The sequence below is a fragment of the Ovis canadensis genome, chromosome 19 (genome assembly GCF_042477335.2).
Source record: "Ovis canadensis isolate MfBH-ARS-UI-01 breed Bighorn chromosome 19, ARS-UI_OviCan_v2, whole genome shotgun sequence".
Lineage (NCBI taxonomy): Eukaryota > Metazoa > Chordata > Mammalia > Artiodactyla > Bovidae > Ovis > Ovis canadensis.
In genome coordinates, this window is record NC_091263.1 from 32207590 (window position 1) to 32228639 (window position 21050).

A 21050-nucleotide genomic window follows, 5' to 3' on the forward strand; every position below is an offset into this window, starting at 1 on the left:
TATTTTGCTATGTTAAATTTGGGTTTCTAGTGGATATTTAAGTGGAAAAGAGAATTAAGTATGAATGGATTAATCTACCTAACTAAAAAGATGAGTGATTTAAAATTGTATACCTAAATTACCTGGGAGGAGAGTGCTGTGGGGAACAAAGCCTAAAACTAAGCCCTGGGACACTGCAAAGTTTAGAGCAACAGTTCTCTCAGTTCTCTAAGCCTTTGTGCACTCTTGAAATTTGTCTAGTGCACCAAAGAACTTTTGTTTATGTGGGTTATAGTTGTCAGTGTGTATCATATTACAGATTAGAGTTTAGGGGGTTCTGCTTCTGGCTAGGACAGAATAATTGGTATATACCCCTCTCCACCCTCCCCAAAAAACAACCACTCCTAAATGGGCAAAACACATGACATAGTTTTCAAGATGTTAGAAACAACGATAACAAAGGACAGGAATATCTGAGATATGAAAAAGTGAGACAAGCACTATAACAGTTTCTAGGCTGAGAGCAGGGGTTCCCAGGCAGAGCCTGGTGGGCTCTTGAGTTAAGGAGAAAGAAAGACCAGGGAAGCTGACGGAGCTAAAGTTTGCAAGATAGAGTGTGGAGAGGAGAAAGTAGCACAGAGAGGGCGAGCCCTGGGGATGTGCAGAAGGCCCACCTTGTGAATCCGTTCAGTACAAAGAGTCTGTTCTCTACCCCAAGATGAAGTCAAACTAGAAATCAGTAACAAAGCCCTCTGTAAAGTCACCAGATAATTTGGAAACTAAATAATACAGTTCCAAATAACACATGGGTCTAAGAAAAATTAAAACCAGGAAATTTCAAAAATATTGTAACTCACTTATAAACAACAGTAAATTCACTGTATGTTAACGTCAATCATAAGTAATGTATTTTAATCATATATTCTCTGTGTTGAATCTAGAAAAATGATAATAGGTGATCTTATTTGCAAAGCAGAAATAGAAACACGGCTGTAAAGACCGAATATGTGGATACCAAGAGGGATGGGGGGTGGGGAGAATTGGGAGATTGGGATTGACATATATGTGCTATTGACACTATGTATCAAATAGGCAACTATTGAGAACCTGCTGTATACCACAAGGAAGTCTACTTAATGACCTGTGGTGACCTAAATGGGAAGAAAGTCCGAAAAAGAGAGTATATGTATATTTTCAAGTGATTCAGTGTATGGATTGACACATTGACAATGTGTGGATTGACACATTGACAATGTGTGGATTGACACATTGACAATGTGTGGATTGACACATTGACAATGTGTGGATTGACACATTGACAATGTGTGGATTGACTGTGTGGATCACAATAAACTGAAAAGTTCTTAAAGAGATGGGAATACCAGACCACCTTACCTGCCTCCTGAGAAACCTATATACAGGTCAAGAAGCAACAGTTAGAACTAAACATGGAACAATGGACTGATCCAAAACTGGGAAAGGAGTACATCCAGGCTGTATTCTGTCACCTTGTTTATTTAACTTATATGCAGAGTACATGTGAAATGCCAGGCTGGATGAAGCACAAGCTAGAATCAAGATTGCCAGGAGAAATATCAACAACCTCAGATATGCGGATGATACCACTCTAATGGCAGAAAGTGAAGAAGAACTGAAGAGCCTCTTGATGAAAGGGAAAGAGCTTGAGAGTGAAAAAGTTGTCTTAAAACTCAACATTCAGAAAACTAAGATCATGGCATCTGGTTCTATGACTTCATGGCAGATAGATGGGGAAAATGTGGGACAGTGTCAGATTTCATTTTCCTGGGCTCCAGAAGCAATGCAGACAGTTGGTTACAGCCATAAAATTAAAAGATACTTGCTCCTTGGAGAAAAGCTACAACAAACATCAGTTCAGTTCATTTCAATCGCTTAGTTGTGTACGACTTTGCGACCCCATGGACTGTAGCATGCCAGGCTTCCCTGTCCATTGCCAACTCCCAGAGTTTACTCAAACTCATGTCTATTGACTTGGTGATGCCATCCAACCCTCTCATTCTCTGTTGTCCCCTTCTACTCCTGCCTTCAATCTTTCCCAGCATCAGGGCCTTTTCCAATGAGTCAGCTCTTCACATCAGGTGGCCAAAGTATTGGAGTTTCAGCTTCAGCATCAGTCCTTCCAATGAATATTCAGGACCGATTTCCTTTAGGATGGATTGGTTGCATCTCCTTGCAGTCCAAGGGACTCTCGAGTCTTCTCCAACACCATAGGTCAAAAGCATCAATTCTTCAGTGCTCAGCTTTCTTTATAGTCCAACTCTCACATCCCTAATGACTCCTGGAAAAATCATAGCTTTGACTAGATAGACCTTTGTCAGCAAAGGAATGGCTCTGCTTTTTAATATGCTGTCTAGGTTGGTCATAACTTTCCTTCTAAGGAGCAAACATCTTTTAATTTCATGGCTGCAGTCACCATCTGCAGTGATTTCGGAGCCCCCCAAAATAAAGTCAGCCACCGTTTACACATCTGTTTGCCATGAAGTGATGGGACTGGATGCCATGATCTTAGTTTTCTGAATGTTGAGCTTTAAGCCAACATTTTCACTCTCCTCTTTCACTTTCATCAAGAGGCTGTTTAGTTCCTCTTCATTTTCTGCCATAAGGGTGCTGTCATCTACATATCTGAGGTTATTGATACTTCTCCTGGCAATCTTGATTCCAGCTTGTGCTTCATCCAGCCCAGCGTTTCTCATGGTAACAAACGTTGACAGCATATTAAAAAGCAGAACCATCACTTTGCACACAAAGGTCCTTATAGTAAAGACTACGGTTTCTCCAGTAGTCTTGTACAGATGTGAGAGCTGGACCATGAAGAAAGCTGGGCACCAAAGAATTGACACTTTGGAACTATGGTGGTGGAGAAGACTCTTGAGAGTTCCCTGGATTGCAAGGAGATCAAATCAGGCAATCCTAAAGGAAATCAACCCTGAATATTCATTGTAAGGACTGATGCTGAAGCTGAAGCTCTAATACTTTGGCCACCTGGTACAAGGAGCTGACTCACTAGAAAAGACCCTGATGCTGGGAAAGATTGAGGGCTGGAGGAGAAGGGGACAACAGAGGATGAGATGGTTGGATGGCATCACTGACTGAATGGACTTGAGTTTGGGCTAACTCAGGGGGACAGTGATGGATAGAGAAGCCTGGCATGCTGTAGTTCATGGGGTCACAGAGAGTCAGACACAACTTAGCAACTTAGCAACAGTAGCTGATTCACTTTTCTGTACAGCAGAACCTAACACATTGTAAAACAATTATAGTCAAATAAAATTTTTTTAAAAAAATCATATTTTGGTAAGAAAAAAAAACACTTTCCCAATACACAAAAATCAAAGTAAATGGAGATTTCTACTCCTAGCCCAGATGGAATAATAGACTATACTTACTTTCCCCCCCCTTAGAAGCTAGAAAACCAGATGAAATATATAAACCAATGGATTTTCAGATATTGGAAAAAAGGTAGCACAGGACTGTTATCCCTGAGAGAAAGAAAACAAATAAAATGATGAGCCTTACAGCTCCAGCAGCTGGCAGGCAGTTTAATGGCTCCGGGTGGGGGGAGCCCAAAATTATCTTGTTGTATCACTGAATAGGTACAGCAGAAATCAAAGTTGTGGAGACCAGGGTGACAGGACAGAGTCTCAGAAGGGAGGGATCCACAGAGAGAACAGAGCTCTAAAGATCTATAGAAAGATCTGGGCAAGTCTTTGGCTACCTGGCCTTCTAGCCTTGAATGAGAGAAAATTGCCCAGAGAAAAACTTGGAAAGGTTAGTTCCAGAACAATTCCTGGAGTTCACACAGGACAGGAAACAGCTTGAATTTCAACAGCCGCCAGGCACAGTTGAAAAAACTTCTTAGTAAGAAGTAAGGCATTAGGCAGAAGCCTCAGAAAGATATTACTGCTTTATTAGTAAAGCTTAACTACCTTAAGGCCGGATAATACATAGTTTGGACTTTGCAGGCTACATATGGTCTTTGTCAAATGTTCTTGTTTGTTTATAATCCTTTCTAAAATATGAATACCAGTCTTAGCTTGAGGACCATACAAAAATTAGCCATGGGTTGCATTTGACCCTTGGACTATTATTTGCCGATCCCTGCTCTAGGCTACTTGTGCTTTAATTTTCCTTAATAAAAAGATTTTTTTCATAGACTGGTTTTTAGCCCAGTTTTAGGTTCGCAGCAAAGTTGAGTGGAAAGTATTGACAGTTCCATGTCTCTCCTGATCTGACACAGGCACAGGCTCCCCTGCTCGCGACACCCCACGCCAGAGTGGGACATTCGTTTTAACTGATGGACCTACATTGACACCTGTTACCACTCAGAATCCACAGTTTATCCAGAGTTCATTCTTAGTAGTATATATTCTGTGGGTTTTGACAAACATCCAGTGCTGTATTTCTACTGTTGCGGTACACAGGCATAGTTTCGTTGCCCTAAAAATCCTGTGTGTGCCACATCTTTATCCCTAACCCTGACAACCACTTACCTTATTCCTGTCTTCATAGTTTTGTCTTTTCCCGAATGTCATACAGTTGGATTCATACAGTATATATTCTTTTCCTTAGTAATGCATTTAAGCTTCCTCTAAGTTTTTTCATGGCTTAATAGCTCATTGTTTTTTGGGAGCTGAATAATCTATTTTCTGGATATACCAGAGTTCAATGACCAGTTCCCTTACTGAAGAATATCTTGGTTGCCTCTTTTGGCAATTATGAGAAAAGCTATAATTAAATGTTCATGTGCAAGTTTTTGTGTGGACATAAGTTTTCAGTTCATTCTGGTAAATACTAAGGAATGTGGTTGCCGGGTCATAAGGTACCTTTAGTTTTTTAAGAACCTGTCAAGTTATCTTTGGAAGTGTCTGTGCCATTTTGCATTCCCACTGCATATGGTGGTGTTAGTGTTTGGATTTTTGCCATTCTGTTAGGTGTATAGTGGTATCTCATTGTTTTAATGTGCAATTCTCTAACAACATGATGCTGAGCATCTTTTCCTATGCTTACTTGCCATCTACATATCTTCCTTGGTAAATCTTTTTTGCTCAAATATTCTGCCTGTTTTTTAATTGTGGTGTTCATTTTCTTACTGAGTTTTAAAAGTTCTTTATATATTTTGAATAAGTCCTTTACCAGTTGCATCTTTTGGAGATATTTTTATCCAGTCTTTCTTTGGCTGTGTTCTTATTCTCTTCTCTTGATAATTTGCCCTGATAAAGTTTGAAAGCAAAGCATGAAATAATTTTGTTGACTCCAACTAGTTTGATGTGCTTCAGAATAAACCACTGGAGAAAGCAATGGCAGCCCACTCCAGTACTCTTGCCTGGAAAATCCCATGGACAGAGGGGCCTGGTGGGCTGTAGTCCATGGGGTCACAAAGAGTTGGACACGACTGAGTGACTTCACTTTCACTTTTTACTTTCATGCATTGGAGAAGGCAGTGGCAACCCACTCCGGTATTCTTGCATGGATAATCCCAGGGACGGAGGAGCCTGGTGGGCTGCTGTCTGTGGGGTCACAAAGAGTCGGATACAACTGAAGCAACTTAGCAGCAGCAGCAGAATAAACTACAATACAGTTTAAGGATAGAATAAAATTTTGCCACCAACAATATAAAATTAACAGTATCCTATTGAAATTACCAGGCATTCAAAGAAGCAAAAAAAGAAAAGATCCTAGAAAAGAGAAAAATCAATTAATAGAACCAGAGCTTCCCTGGTGGCTTAGACTGTAAAGAATCTGCCTGCAATGCAGGAGACCTGGGTTTGATCCCTGGGTCAGGAAGAGCCCCTGGAGAAGGGAATAGCAACCCCCTCCAGTATTCTGGCCTGGAGAATTCCATGGACAGAGGCTCCTGGTGGGCTGCAATCCTTGGGGTCATAAAGAGTCGGACATGACTGAGCAACTAACACACAGGAATGACAGAACTGGTAAAACTAGTAGATAAGAATGTTAAAACAGCATTTACAAATACGCTCCTTATGTCAAAAAGGAAGAATCAAGGAGGATCCTGCTGAGTTGAGAAGTGGACCCTATAAAAAAGACCAAATGGAATTCCTTAGATGACAAACATACTTGAATTGAAAAATGTACTGGATGAAGTAAAAACAGATTAGGGAATAAATTGAACTGAATGAAAATGCATCATATCACTGTGGGTTGCAACTGAAGCAGTGCCTAGGAGGAAATGTGTAGCATTAAATGCTGATACTAGAAAATTAGAGAAGAGGTTTTAAATTTATCATTAATACTTTCATCTTAAGAAACTAGAAAAAAGGGTAAATTCCATCCAAAGCAAGCAGGAAGAATGTAATAGTGAAGAGCAGAAATCAATGGAATTGAAGACAGGAAAATAACAAAATCTATGAAACCTCAAGCTGGTTGTTTGAAAAGATCAACAAAATTGAGAAACCTCTAGCAACCCTGATTAGGACTAAAAGAGAGAAAACACAAATTGTGGGTATCAGGAATAAAAGAGGGAGGATACTAAGTATCTTATTGTAATTAATAAGTATTACAGGTAACTGGCAATGCATTTGGGAACATACATGAAATGGACAAATTTCATAATGACCCAATTACTAAACCTTAGTCAAGGAAAAGTAGATAAGCATGAATATTCCTTCATCTGGGAACTAAATTGAATTTGCATCCCCAGGAAGAAAATTCCAGATCCAAATGGCTGCAGTGGTGAATTTTGTGAAATACATAAAGAAGGAAATAATACTAATTCTAAAAAAATTCTTCTAAAAAATTGAAAAGGAAGGAATACTTCCTACCTTAAAGTTCTGACCAGTATTCTTCATGAACATAGATGCAAAAATTCTTAACAGTATTTTGGTAAATCAATTCCAACATTACATAAAAGGATAATGCATTATAACCAAGTTATAAAACCAAGGGATTTATCCTAAGATGGAGAAGGAAATGGCAACCCACTCCTGTATTCTTGCCTGGAAAATCCCATGAATGGAGGCTATAGTCCATGGGGTCGCAAAGAATCGGACACAACTGAGCGACTTCACTTATTCTAAGAATGCAAGACTGGTTTAATGTTAGAAAATTAATCAACATAATTCAGTGCATTAATAGACTGAAGAAGAAAAACACTGTATAATTTTTTAAGTAGATGTAGATAAGCATTTGCAAAATTGAACAGTCAGTAATTAAAAGAACTCTTACTAAACAAGAATTTCATTAATCCTGTATGTGTTGTTCAGTCACTATGTCGTGTCAGACCCTGCGACTCCCTGGAGTTTGCACAAATTCATTTCCTCTGAGTCAGTGATGCTATCTAATCATCTCATCCTCTGCTGCCCCTTCAATCTTTCCCAGCATCAGGATCTTTCGTAGTGACTCTGCTCTTCGCATCAGGTGGCCAAAGTATTGGAACTTAAGCTTCAGCATCAGTTCTTTCAATGAATACTCAGGGTTGATTTTCTTTAGGATTGACTGATTTGCTCTCCTTGCAGTCCAGGGGACTCTGAAGAGTCCAAAATTTGAAAGCATCAATTCAGTTTAGGAGATCTGAAAAACTTACAACTAATGTCATATTTAATGGTGAAATAGTGAATGCTTCTTTTCTCTTACCATTGTTCTGTGGATTCAGCACTGTACTGTGGATTCTTGCCAGTGTGATAAGGCAAGAAATAGAAAGAATACTCAGAGTAAAAGGAAGAAATGCGACTTTTTATTCACAGTAAACATGATCACCTTTTACAAATAGTATGAATCATAAAAGAAAAGGAAAAAAGTGATACATTCTGTCTTATTAAAATAAAAACTTTTACTCTTCAGAAGACGGATATGAAAATGAAAAAGCAAGTAATAGATTATGAGGAAATATTGTAAAATTTGTATTTGACAAAGTGCTAGAATCTATATTTTATTTAGAACTCTTACAATTCAATAATATGTTCTAGGTGGTATTTTTTATTTTTTTATTTGGCCATACTGTACAACCTGGAAAATCCCATGGACAGAGGAGCCTGGTGGGGTGCAGTCCATGGGATCGCTAAGAGTCGGATACAACTGAGCAACTTCACTTTCACTTTTCACTTTCATGCATTGGAGAAGGAAATGGCAACCCACTCCAGTGTTCTTGCATGGAGAATCCCAGGGACGGGGGAGCCTGGTGGGCTGCCATCTATGGGGTTGCACAGAGTCGGACACGACTGAAATGACTTAGCAGTAGCAGTACAGCTTTTGGTATCTTAGTTTACCAACCAGGGATCAAACCTAAGCCTCCAGCAGTGAGAGCAGAGCCCTAACCACTGGACTGCCAGGCAGTCCCCAGTATTTTTTATTTATTATTATTATTTTTTTAAATTTAAATTTATTTATTTTTAAAATTTATTTATTTGTGCGTGTGTGTGTGCTCTTTTATTTTTATTTTTTACTTTACAATACTGTATTGGTTTGCCATACATTGACATGAATCCGTCACGGGTGTACATGAGTTCCCAGTCCTGAACCTCCCTCCCACCACCCTCCCCATATCATCTCTCTGGGTCATCCCAGTGCACCAGCCCCATGCATCCTGTATCCTGCATCGAACCTAGACTGCCGATTCGTTTCTTACATGATAGTATACATGTTTCAATGCCATTCTCCCAAATCATCCCACCTTCTCCCTCTCCCACAGAGTCCAAAAGTCCGTTCTATACATCTGTGTCTCTTTTGCTGTCTCACAGGGTTATCATTACCATCTTTCTAAATTATAGCAAATGAAGCAACTGACAAATAACTAATCTCAAAAATATACAAGCAACTTATGCAGCTCAATTCCAGAAAAATAAATGACCCAATCAAAAAATGGGCCAAAGAACTATAGACATTTCTCCAAAGAAGACATATGGATGGCCCCAGTATTTTTTAAAAGGGCAAGTGAGAGCAGAGTGCTAACCACTGGACTGCCAGGCAATCCCAGTATTTTTTAAAAGGGCAAATATTTCAACAGATTCCTCAAGAAAAGAAAATACTCATATGCCAAATAACTACATAAAAATATATCGTTTGTCTTGTTAGTCATTAGTCACGAATCTTTGGAAAAATAGAAATTAAAATAACAGTAAAATAATACTACACGCTTATTTTAATGACACAAAAGAAAAAAACAATACCAAGTGTTGACCAGGATGTAGAGCACATGAAACTCTTATACATTTCTGGTGAGACTGCAGAAAGATACAGTCATTTAAATAAACAGTTTAGTAGTTTGTTATAAATTGACACGTGCACCTACTTACTCCTAGCTGTTTACCCAAGAGAAGTGAAAGCATATATCCACATCCAGATTTTTAGAATCAGATTTGTCAAGATGTTCAGTTTAGTTCAGTTCAGTTCGGTCGCTCAGTCGTGTCCGACTCTTTGCGACCCCATCAATCGCAGCAAGCCAGGCCTCCCTGTTCATCACCATCTCCTGGAGTTCACTCAGACTCACGTCCTTCGAGTCCGTGATGCCATCCAGCCATCTCATCCTCGGTCGTCCCCTTTTCCTCCTGCCCCCAATCCCTCCCAGCATGAGAGTTTTTTCCAATGAGTCAACTCTTCTCGTGAGGTGGCCAAAGTACTGGAGTTTCAGCTTTAGCATCATTCCTTCCAAAGAAATCCCAGGGCTGATCTCCTTCAGAATGGACTGGTTGGATCTCCTTGCAATCCAAGGGACTCTCAAGAGTCTTCTCCAACACCACAGTTCAAAAGCATCAATTCTTCGGCACAAAGCCTTCTTCAGAGTCCGATTCTCACATCCATACATGACCAGAGGAAAAACCATAGCCTTGACTAGACGGACCTTAGTCGGCAAAGTAATGTCTCTGCTTTTGAATATGCTGTCTAGGTTGGTCATAACTTTTCTTCCAAGGAGTAAGCGTCTTTTAATTTCATGGCTGCAGTCACCATCTGCAGTGATTCTGGAGCCGAAAAAAACTGTCTGACACAGTTTCCAGTGTTTCCCCATCTATTTCGCATGAAGTGATGGGACCGGATAAATAAAGTTTATTAGTTATAAGTAAACAGTTTGATGAGTGTTACAGATAAATGTTACAGCAGGTTATTCATACTATCTTAAACTGAAAACAATCTCAGTATCCATAAACACATTGCAATATATTCAAAAAAGAATTAACCCCTGACATTTGAAACAACAGGATGAATCTCAGAAACATTATACTAACAAAAGCCCAACTGAAAAGGTAGCACCCTGTATAATTCCACTTCTGTACCCTTCTGGAAAGGACAGAAGTATGGTAACAGAAAGCAAAGTGGTACTGCCTGGGGCTACAGATGGAAAAAGGCAGGGACTGACTACAAAGGAAGTCTGGATAATTTAAATCTTCTGTTTCATGGTTGTGTTGGTAGATAACACAACTATACATTCTTTTAAAATGCATCAGATTGTCCACTTAAAACATTTTTTGTGCAAATTATTTTTCAGTAAGTCTGATCCTAAAAATTTAGTGAGAAGAATAAGACTCCTTTCTGTTTTTGCAAATCTCCTTAATGTCTTAATTACTAGAGACATCTTGACTCTCACTCACATTAACTTCTGCATTTAAACTGTTGTCATGTGTTGTTTTAGGTAAAATATATGAAAAGTATCCAGGTTCTGAGACAGGTAATTGATTTCATGACTCAATGTCACAATACACTGTGGCAAGAGTGATTTCATAGGAGAGGAGACATCAGAAGCGCTTAGAATTGATTGAGACCAAATTTGAGGTGAGGAAGTGGAGCTGTGAAGGCAGACAACTCTTAGGGCAAGTTTCGCTGTGTCAGTAAGAGTGAGAAATGAAGTCAAAGCTGGAGGTGGGTGCTGGGTCCTGGGACGGTTTTGTTTGTTGATAGTTCAGTTGGTAAAGAATCCTCCTGCAATGCAGGAGACCCTGGTTCGATCTCTGGGTTGGGAAAATGCCCTGAAGAAGGGATAGGCTACCCACTCCAGTGTTCTGGCCTGGAGAATTCCATGGATTTTAGAGTCCATGGAGTCTCGAAGAGTCAGACATGGCTGAGAGACTTTCACCTTCACTTCAAAGTTGGAAGATACTTAACCCAATGGTTATCTGATCTGTTTTTACTGCAACTCACAGTGAAAAATTTATCTTATATTACTGTTACCTGTATGCACACATATTACTGAAATAAATTTTGCAAAATAGTTTTTAATCTTTTCATGTTTTAAAAGGTTGTATTTAGATATTTTCAGATGATGTTCCTGTGCACCCTCCTTGAGCTTGACTGTCTCCAACATTAGAAAAAATTGGTTTCCATCATATTTTCTTAGAATTTCTTTAGTGACTTTGAAAAAATAAAAGTAGTGAGATAATTGACTTCCAAAGCCACTTGGTTATGCTTATCTAAACCATAACTGATCTTACTTATTTTTAAAAGTGGGACAAATTACAGAATTCCTGTGTGTTCCCTGCCTCCACACATGTATAACCTCTGCAAATACCAATATTCCCACACTAGAGTAGTACATTTGTTACAGTTGTTGAACCTACATTGACACTCACAATCACACACAGTCTGTAGTTTACTTCTAGGTTCTCACTTGGTGTTGTACATCCTATGGGTTTTGACAAATTTGTGACGTGTATCTACCAATACAATATACAGAGTGTTTTCACTGCCCCAGAAGTCCTCTGTGCTCCATCTGTTCGTCTCCCTTCCCCATCCTCAACCCCAGGCCCTGATCTTTTCACTGTCTCCATAGTTTTGCCTTTTTGTGAATATCCTATGTATAGCTGGAATCATATAGTATGTAGCCTTTTCAGATTGTCTTCTTTCATTTATGTGCGTGCCTGCTCAGTCTTTTCAGTCATGTCCAACTCTTGCAACCCCATGGACTATTGCCTGCCAGTCTCCTCTAACCATGGGGTTCTCCAGGCAAGAACACTGGAGTGGGTTGCTGTGCCCTCCTCCAGGGGACCTTTCGGACCCAGGGATAGAACCCATGTCTCTTACATCTCCTGCATTGACCGGCAGACTCTTTACCACTAGTGCTGCCTGGGAAGCCCTTTGTGTCACTTAGTACTGTTCGTGTAAGGCTCTTCTGTCTTTTCATGCTTTGATAGCTCATTTCTTTTCAGAACTGGTTGACACTCCACTTTCTGGATATATCACAGTTTGATTGATTATCTGTTAACCTACTGAAGGACATCTTGGTTGTTTCCTCTTTCCATTTTAATGCACTTGGGCACTTTTTATCCTATCCTTTTTGTTTTATTAAGAAAAACATGCTGATCTGGACCTACTAAGTTGTATTCACAACCCACACTTTCACTTTCAAAAGCACAATCCCATCCCAAGCTTACTTGTATGCAGTGGGAAAGATTCAAAAGAGAGGAGAAGTTGGTGGTACAGGAAAGGATAATTGCATCCTTGAGAAGGCCTTAATGGAATCCAGAGCATAAATTAGAGCTTGGTCCTTAAATGCAGCAAGGACAGCCTTTGCATGCTCACTGCGAGGGAAGAGAGATCATGTGTGCACAGATGAAGTAGTAGTAGTTGTAAGATGTCAGAGTTCCTGTTAGAATTTATCTGTATTTTCAGAGTGATGTGAGCACAGCTGAGAAGCAAGCGTTGCAGTTTTGGCGGAAGTGTGAAGTTGTCATTTTTGAGAATTGTAAAAGTTTACTGGAGAAAGGTAGAAAAGTTGTATGATAGTGCTGAGTGCTTGTTTGAGACTTATGATCATAAATTTAAAGTGAGGCTAGTCAGTTCACAGTTGAATGAGTAATCCCAAAATGAGTGTTAGCTTTTACTATTAATCTGTTCTTCATCCATGTTTCATTGCATGAATGTCATAGCCAGTTGGTGAAAAAAAAGACATGAAATTTTATTTTGGGAAACCCTGACTTCAAACTCTTTCTGTGATATGAAGTAGAGGAGTATGTATCTCATTGGTGTCACTGTACAGGCTTGAGTCTGTGCCACTCTTGGATCCTGGTTTTGGTACACCCCTGGGTTCATGGGCAGACTCAGAGATACTCTGGGTGTAAAATATGCTCTAAAAAGAGCAGTGAAGGTGGTCAGGGCATGAAGGACTTGACTTGGCACTGGAGAATAGTATATTTCCACTTGGCAAAGCAGGAAGGTATGATTCAAGGACTAAAAATCTTGAAGAATATGACTTGGTTGCATGGGAGCTTATTCATCTGCTCCTGCCACTATCTGATCCACTTAAAACTTTAAAGAGGTAAATTCAGGGCATTTAATTTAAACTCTGTAGTTTTCCTTGCCAAATGGCAGTGCTCCTAAAATGAGGTGGAGAAATGAGTAGGAACAATTTTATCAGTCATAATCTCTTGGCATTGTTCACTTTTTGAGCAGGAGTTGTTGGACTTCTTGGGCCAAAGTTGCAGTAGTGGTTGCCATTTACTTTTGTTTCTAGTCTAGCTGGAGGGGTAATTAGATTTAAAAAGAAAATCTCTTTCTTAAACCTGGGATTTTATTCCTTCAGAAGACAAAGTCATTAAGCCTTCTTAACTGTTACGAGATTACATTAGGAAGTTTCTTGAGTAATTCTTAAATCCATAATCCATAAGTTAACAGTGGAGGAGACTTGTTAACAGAGCTGATTAGATTATGTAGACCCCATAGTGCTGTTACCCTTGCCTAAGCATAAGATCTCACCTGTTTCTGAAGAGCTCAGTTTTCCTAATAATCTTTATGGGCAACTTATATGTTCCTGAAATTTTAGCCAGTCTCTTATTTAAAACCTACCAGACACTTTACAGCCCAATACATTAGTTTCACTGGGAGTTTGCATACACATACCATACACATAAATATGTTGGAATTAGGAACAGTCTCTCCCTAATGTCCAAGGAACAGTCACATATATAGATCAGGGAATACTGAAATGAATGTGCAAATAGAGGCAAAACTAGCTTCTTCCACAATAGGGGAGGGAAGTTAGTCAAGCCTTCACCAGACAGAATTCTACTTGTATGCAAGAATTATTTTCCATTACCATTAGTTATTTACAATTTACAGAGCTGAACATAGCTCATAGGGGATGACTAGAAATATGGAACGGTAGGTTTAGAAAATGCATTGTTTTTCAACTGAAGCACAAATTTCCCCCTAAATCTAGTTATTAATGATATTTCACTATAGAGAAAATGGTGATTATTGGATGAAAACAATTTAAAAACTTTTAACTATTTGCAGTATGACTCTAAAATTGTATAGAATTTACAACAACATTTTAGACCATGACTTAAGTGTTTAAGGTTGCTACAGTGTTTAAGTGGAGAAGGAAATAGCAACCCACTCCAGTATTCTTGCCTGGAGAATCCTCTGGACAGAGGAGTCTGGTGGGCTGCTGTCCATGGGGTCGCACAGAGTCAGACACTACTGAAGCGACTTGGCATGCATGCATGCATTGGAGAAGGAAATGGCAACCCACTCCAATATTCTTGCCTGGAGAATCCCAGGGACGGGGGAGCCTGGTGGGCTGCTGTTTATGGGGTCGCACGGAGCCTGACACAACTAAAGTGACTTAGCAGCAGTGTTTAAGTGCAACCTCAGCTGTTTGAACCTTGGTTCAGAATCAAAAATAGATGTCCTCAAATCCATGCTCTAACAATGAGTGGCTACTCTTTATTGAGTAAATTAATATACATTAATAGTGGTGACCTGGAGGTCAGGCTTAAATTATCTTCAGAGGTGTTTGAAATATTAGTAAATTAAGATTGATTAATTATAATATACCAAGATAGATTGATGGTGGTGGGGGTCTTAGATTATCAAAGGGATTTTGTTAGAAAACAGGCAAGAAATGTGAAGGAAAAGGGGGAATTAAAGTGGGTATTCTTTGTTTTTATCCATCTTTCCTAGAAACTTCTACTTTTAAACTCAGTTAATATTCTTCCTTCTAGTACTGTTATATCTTAGAAGTTAGACTGGTGTCTTTTGGAAATATTTAAGAAAACAGCCTCTTTCATGCTCTAACAAAAAACTTGGTGGGAGGGGGGTTCATGTTTGGGAACACATGTAAGAATTAAAGATTTTAAAATTAAAAAAAAAAAAAGAATTTCAATAAAGTAATTAACCTCCAATTAAAAAAAAAAAAGAGTATGGATGTGGGAAGAAACCTACAGATAAAAACTAGGAATGTTATGTTTCAAGTCTGTATCTGAGAAAAGGAGAAGATACTAATATAAAAGAAGGTTGCCACAGCATCCCCCCGACCCCTGCCCCACCCCAGGCCTTTTAAATTCATTGTAAATTAGTTCAAAGGGTGCTGTTCTTGAGCACCTTTATGTTCTTCTTGATTATTCTTGATGTTCACTTTGTCGATTGTAGACATGCATGTAGTTTTTATAGTCCTGATTTACTGACCTCTTTTGAATTTCAGGTAAAAAACATCAGGATGAATTTCATCTGCTGGTGGATCAAGCCAAAAAAGGATACAGAAAGACTGTTGGAATGTCCAAAAGAAAAGCAACAAAAGGAGAAGATGAATCTACAGAAAAACTATCCTCTGTATGTGTGGGTAAGAGACTTTAATTAAAAACAGAAGTATATTGAATTTTACTATTTTTAATATAAAATAAAATCAAAAGACTTTACTTTGGACTTATTAGTATATTTAGACATGTAGCAGTTGTTGGATGTAAACCAGATTTATTACTCCAAAAATAAATGAGTGGGGGCGTGTCCTGAAGATACAGTTTCTAAAAATCCCTCTTCCTTTCATGATAAATCAGAAGTTTCTTAGTTGTTTAAGCTTGAGGTATAGGATTTATTGCTGCCCATCCTCAAATATCCTACAGAGAATAAATTATTTCTACTATAGTTCACTGGTATTTACTTTGGATGGGCTGTTTTGCTAAAATATCTAAAGCTAATACATCGCACATTCCTTAATTTTAGCCCATGTAAACATTTGAAATTAATATTATATTTATATTGCCAGGACTTTAAGTGAGGTGAAAGTCGCTCAGTTGTGTCCAACTCTTTGCAAGCCCATGGACTTGCATTCTGATTCTCCAGACCAGAATACTGGAGTGGGTAGCCTAAGTCAGTGGCTGTAAATACATTCACAATGCTATGTCACCGTCACCACTATTACACTCAAAACTAACCTGTGAAATAATAACTCTTTCACTTTCCCCACTGGCCCTTAGTATAATCCTTGGTCTACTTTCTCTGTCTGTGAATCTACTTCTTCTGGGTACCTCATAAAAGTGAAATCATGTATTATTTTTTTTTCTGTATCAGCTTATTTCATTAAGCATAATGTCTTCAGGGTCCCCATTTTATAACATATATCGAAATCTATTACTTCTTATGGCTGAATAATATTCCATTGCCTCTATAGACCATATTTTGTTTATCCATTCATTTGTAATGGTTTTTTCCCACTTTGTGGCTACTGTGAATGATGGTGCTGTGTGCATTGGTATTCATGTATCTATCTGTTCAAGCCTCTGCTTTCCATTCTCTTGGGTAAATACCTAGCAGTGGCATTTCTGGTTCTTAAAATAATTGTTTCCCTTTTTAGAAACCACCAAACTAGTTTCTGTAGTGGCTGCACCATTTTACATTCCCATCAGCCGTGCTTGAGGAGTCCAGTTTCTCTGTACACTCATCACTTGTTATTTTTCGTTTTTCTTACTGAAACCATATTGGTAGATATGAATTTGTATCTCATTGTGGTTTTGATTTATATTTTTCTAATGACTAATGAGATTGAGATTTTTTAATATAGTTATTTGCCGTTTATTTTTCTTCTTTGGAGAAGTGTCTGTTTAAGCCCTTTGCTCATTTTTTAATTGGCTTGGTTTTTGTTGTTGTTGTTGAGTTTTAGGAATTCTTTAAATATTCTGAATATTAATTCATTATATAAACTTTTTCTCTGTTGTCTTTTTATTTCCATGATAGTATCTTTTGAAGCAAAAGTGCTTTGTTTTGATGAAGTTCAATTTATCAGTTTTTTCTCTTGTTGCCTATGCTTTTGTTGTTATATTCATGGAGTTGTGGGAAAATCAGTGTCATGAAGTTTTCCTTTATGTTTTCTCCTAAGAGTTTCATAGTTTTAGCTCTTATTTAGGTCTGTGGTCCAGTTTGAGTTAATTTTTGTATATCGTATAAGTAAGGGTCCAGCTTCATCCTCTTCACATGTCGATAATCCAGTTTTCTGAATAGCATTTGTCTAAAGACTATACTTTCCCCATTGAATGCTTTTGGCATCCTTTTTGAAAATCAGTTGACTGTATATGTGAGGGCATATTTCTGTACTGTGTGTTCTGTTTAATTGGTCTGTATATCTGTTCTTATACCAGTGCTATGCTGTTTTAATTGCCATAACTTTGTAATAAATTTCAGTCAGAGGATATGAATTCACCAGCTTTATTCATCCTTTTCAGGGTTGTTTTGGCCATTCGATTCCTTTAAGATTCCATGTGAATGTTGAGGTGGATTTTTCTATTTCTGTCAAAAAATAATCCATTGGGATTGCATTGTATTGCTGGATTGCTTTGGTTAGTTGACATCAAAGTAGTTTATCCTTTTGGTGCTATCGCATTCTTTATTTTTGTCCTCTGCTCTCCTGGTGTTGTGTAGAAGATTGCTGACTGAGTACAAGGTTTTTTAGGTATATTCTTTGTGGTCTTTGTCAGCAACTTAGTTCATGCTGTTATTAAAATATGTTGTCAGAAAGCAGTTTAATCCCTGAGGAAATCCAGCTTAATATCTCAGATAAAGAGAATGTTTTTGTTTATTGGTTGACTGTCTTTTGAAGATGACTGACTGCTTACACTCAGGAGTTACATGTTCTTTGTGTACGTATGCATGACTTTTACTCTCTCTAGGGTTCAGAGATGAGCACTGCCGATAGATTGCTGTGTGTGGATGCGTGTGTCTGGGAGGAGTGGGGAGTGTGAGAGAGAGAGAATGGAACAGGCTGAAAGGTTGGGCTTTGCATAGTGTCATACAGCCAGTGTAACGTTTGCTCTTTACAATAATTGGCTCATCAGAGTGCCAGCATAAGTGCATGAGGTATATGTCTTCTTAAGTAAAACCTTCATCTGTTTTTGATGCGTGTCTTTGGGGAAGTTTAATGTTGGGGCCTCATGCGTTCGGCTTAATTTGGAGTTCTTTCCTGAGATCCTGACTTTCACTGCCCATGCTTGTTGCATGATGCTTGTCCTCAAGAGGAAACTTATCCTATATAAGCTTACATAAGAGTGGAAGGGGCTTCCCTGGTGGCTCAGTGGTAAAGAATCCGCCTGCCAGTGCTGGAGATATGGATGCTGTTCCTGGTCCAGGAAGATCCCACATGCCGAGGCGCAGTGGAGACCATGTGCCACAACTGTTGAGCCTGTGCTCTAGAGCCCGGGAGCCACAGGTGCTGAAACCTGCATGCTCTAGAGCCTGTGCTCTGCAACAAGAGAACCCACTGCAGAGAAGCCTGTTGCGCTACAGCTAGAGAAAAGCCTGCACAGCAACAAAGACCCGGCACACCAAAAATACAGACGTTAATTAAAATCTTCTTTACGTGAAAGAAGTAAGAGAAGAATATAAATCAGGTGTAAAAATAAAAGATACTGTTATGTTAAATTCCTTCTCCCTGGATTACCAACTTGATTGTATTCGCCCAGAAAGTTGAGTGATAGAGTCACCTGGGTTCAGTGGGTCATTGTGTCCTTTTAACCTGGTCATAGGTGTCTGTTTGCAAGAGAAGATCCTAGAAATCCTGTCTTAGTTAGCTGCTCATTTCCATCATTTTCCCAGATAAACTTTAGAGGATATGGCTTGTATTCGTAATGAGCAGGCTTAGTGAAAGCCAGACAACATCAGGAGCTTAGTTTTAGAAATTATACTCTTGTGTGATGTATGCTATTCTCCAGTGTAACAAAAAGTTATACTTATTTTTGGAAAAATCTTGATCATGTGAAGTTGGGAAGGTTTGTTTGTTTGAAGAATATGTCTCACTCCTTTTTTGTAATTTTTCTCCTTATTAACAAAACTTTGACAGTTCTTGTTGGTGTCCTTTGTGAAAGGTCACTTGTCTCCACAAGTGCATGAGTGGTGTGTAAAAGCTCTGCTTCCCTGTGAGCAAACACACGAGAGGAGATTCTGTCCTCATGGCACATGTCAAGGGGGTCAGGTGCTCCCTCAGTCCCTGACCTTAAAGCCAGCACAGCTGAGGTCCCAGCACAGCCCTGCCATACATGGCGAGGGAGGGTCTGCACACCTATGACTCCTGCACGGAGATGACTTTCTGCCCTCCTATTTGCAGACCTTTGGTCACACCTGCAGGTCACATTCTGGCAAACACTGTCTGTATCCCCTCAGCTGTCCTGGGCCTTGATCTTCAATAAGAGACCTCAGAAATTAGAATATGACAAGGGGTGAGTAGAAATGTGATGTGTGTTGGATCAATCAGATACCTTGGTTATGTCTGATTAGCTTTTCTTTTCTCCAGTGAATTGTAGATTCTGTGTAACAGATTTAGGAAAATGACCAGAAAGATTCACTACCATACAGCAGTCAGTGACAAAGATTGTGGTTTTCTTGCTAATTGAATCTTTAATCCTTTTTTGTAATTTTTTCTATGTTTATCACTATTCTCTGATCTATGAAATATGCAGGAATTCTTGAGCTTCCCTGGTGGCTCAGATGGTAAAGCGTCTGCCTGCAATGCAGGACGCCCGGCTTGGATCCCTGGGTTGGGAAGATCTCCTGGAGAAGGAAATGGCAACCCACTCCAGTATTCTTGCCTGGAGAATCCCACGGATGGAGGAGCCTGGTAGGCTACAGTCCATGGGGTTGCAAAGAGTCGGACACGACTGAGCAACTTCACTTTCACTTTCACTGTAAATAAAAGCCTCATTAGAATTATAAGTTTCTCCCTACTCTTGATTTCAAAGAAAATTTTATTTTTGAATTAATGAATCTGGAAATGCATGGGTGGACAGTATAAGCAAATGGTACAAGTGTAGTGCTCATTCTTTATTCTCTGGCTCCAAAACTAGAGTTTTGGAGTCAGTGTTACATAAACTTCTATTTTACCAAGTACAAATAGCAATATTAAATGTAGTGGAAATAATAAATATACAGAGGTTATAAATTTTAAGGTACTCTTAAATATTTCTTTTTTTTCCTTTCTTTCGTTTTTCTTTTGTAGGACAGGAAGATAATAAAATGAAACTATCAGATACACCCTCGGTAAAAACAAACCGCTTCCCTCAATCAAAGCTGGACTCCCCAGGGAAACTAGAGCGTGACAGACAAGATGATTCTTCCAGTTGTACTGATATTCAAGAGGAAACTCTTTCTTCATCAGAATCAGATTCATTCAAAAGGTAAGAAACTTGCAGTAGTTGATTATTTTAGATTTCTGTTTTCTGTGCATGCTAAGAGACAGGCAGAATTAAACAGAAAATGCTGAGGCCTGACACCGTTCCTCCTCTCCTCCCAGCATCTCCTGCCACTTTGTAAGGTTCACAAAGGGAGCAGGGCAGAATGTAGAGGGTGTGTATTGCAATCACAGGGGACTTCGTTTTCGGCTCTGTAGCCTTTTCTTTTTTAATTAAAAAATTTTTTTAAATTTTTTTTAAAATATAGTTGATTTACAATGTTGTGTTAGTTTCTGCTATACAGCAAAGTGAATTGGTTACACATATACACGTATCCACTCTTTTTTAGATTCTTTTCCCACATGGGCAATTACAGAGTATTGAGTAAAATTCTCTGTGCTATACAGTAGGTCTTTATTAGTTATCTCTTTTGTATATTGTAATATGTATGTCAGTCCCTATCTTCCTAATTTATCCCCCCTCCCTTACCCTCTGGTAACCATATTTTTATTTTCTAAATCTGTAACTCTTTCTCTTGTAGATAAGTTCATTTTTACGCTTTTTTAAGGTTATAAGTTTGTCATGTGGTATTTGTCTTTGTCTGACTTACTTCACCCAGTATGCCAGTCTCTAGGTCCATCTATGTTGCTGTAAATATAGCCTTTACAGAGATATTTTTCCTAAAGTTAGAAAAGAAGGCATGATTGACAGTAAAAATTT

The 21050-nt window shown here is 38.8% G+C and overlaps 1 protein-coding gene across 5 annotated transcripts in view; it reads left to right on the forward strand.

Annotated features, from left to right (window-relative positions):
• The window catches only part of RAD18 (RAD18 E3 ubiquitin protein ligase), a 113438-nt gene that overhangs the window by 49901 nt on the left and 42487 nt on the right, over positions 1–21050 (forward strand). For all 5 annotated transcript variants that reach the window (XM_069562094.1, XM_069562091.1, XM_069562092.1 and 2 more), the window contains exons 10-11: positions 15383–15520; positions 20159–20336. In XM_069562094.1, the coding sequence (XP_069418195.1) occupies positions 15383–15520; positions 20159–20336 (316 nt within the window). The remainder of the gene's footprint in view (positions 1–15382; positions 15521–20158; positions 20337–21050) is intronic.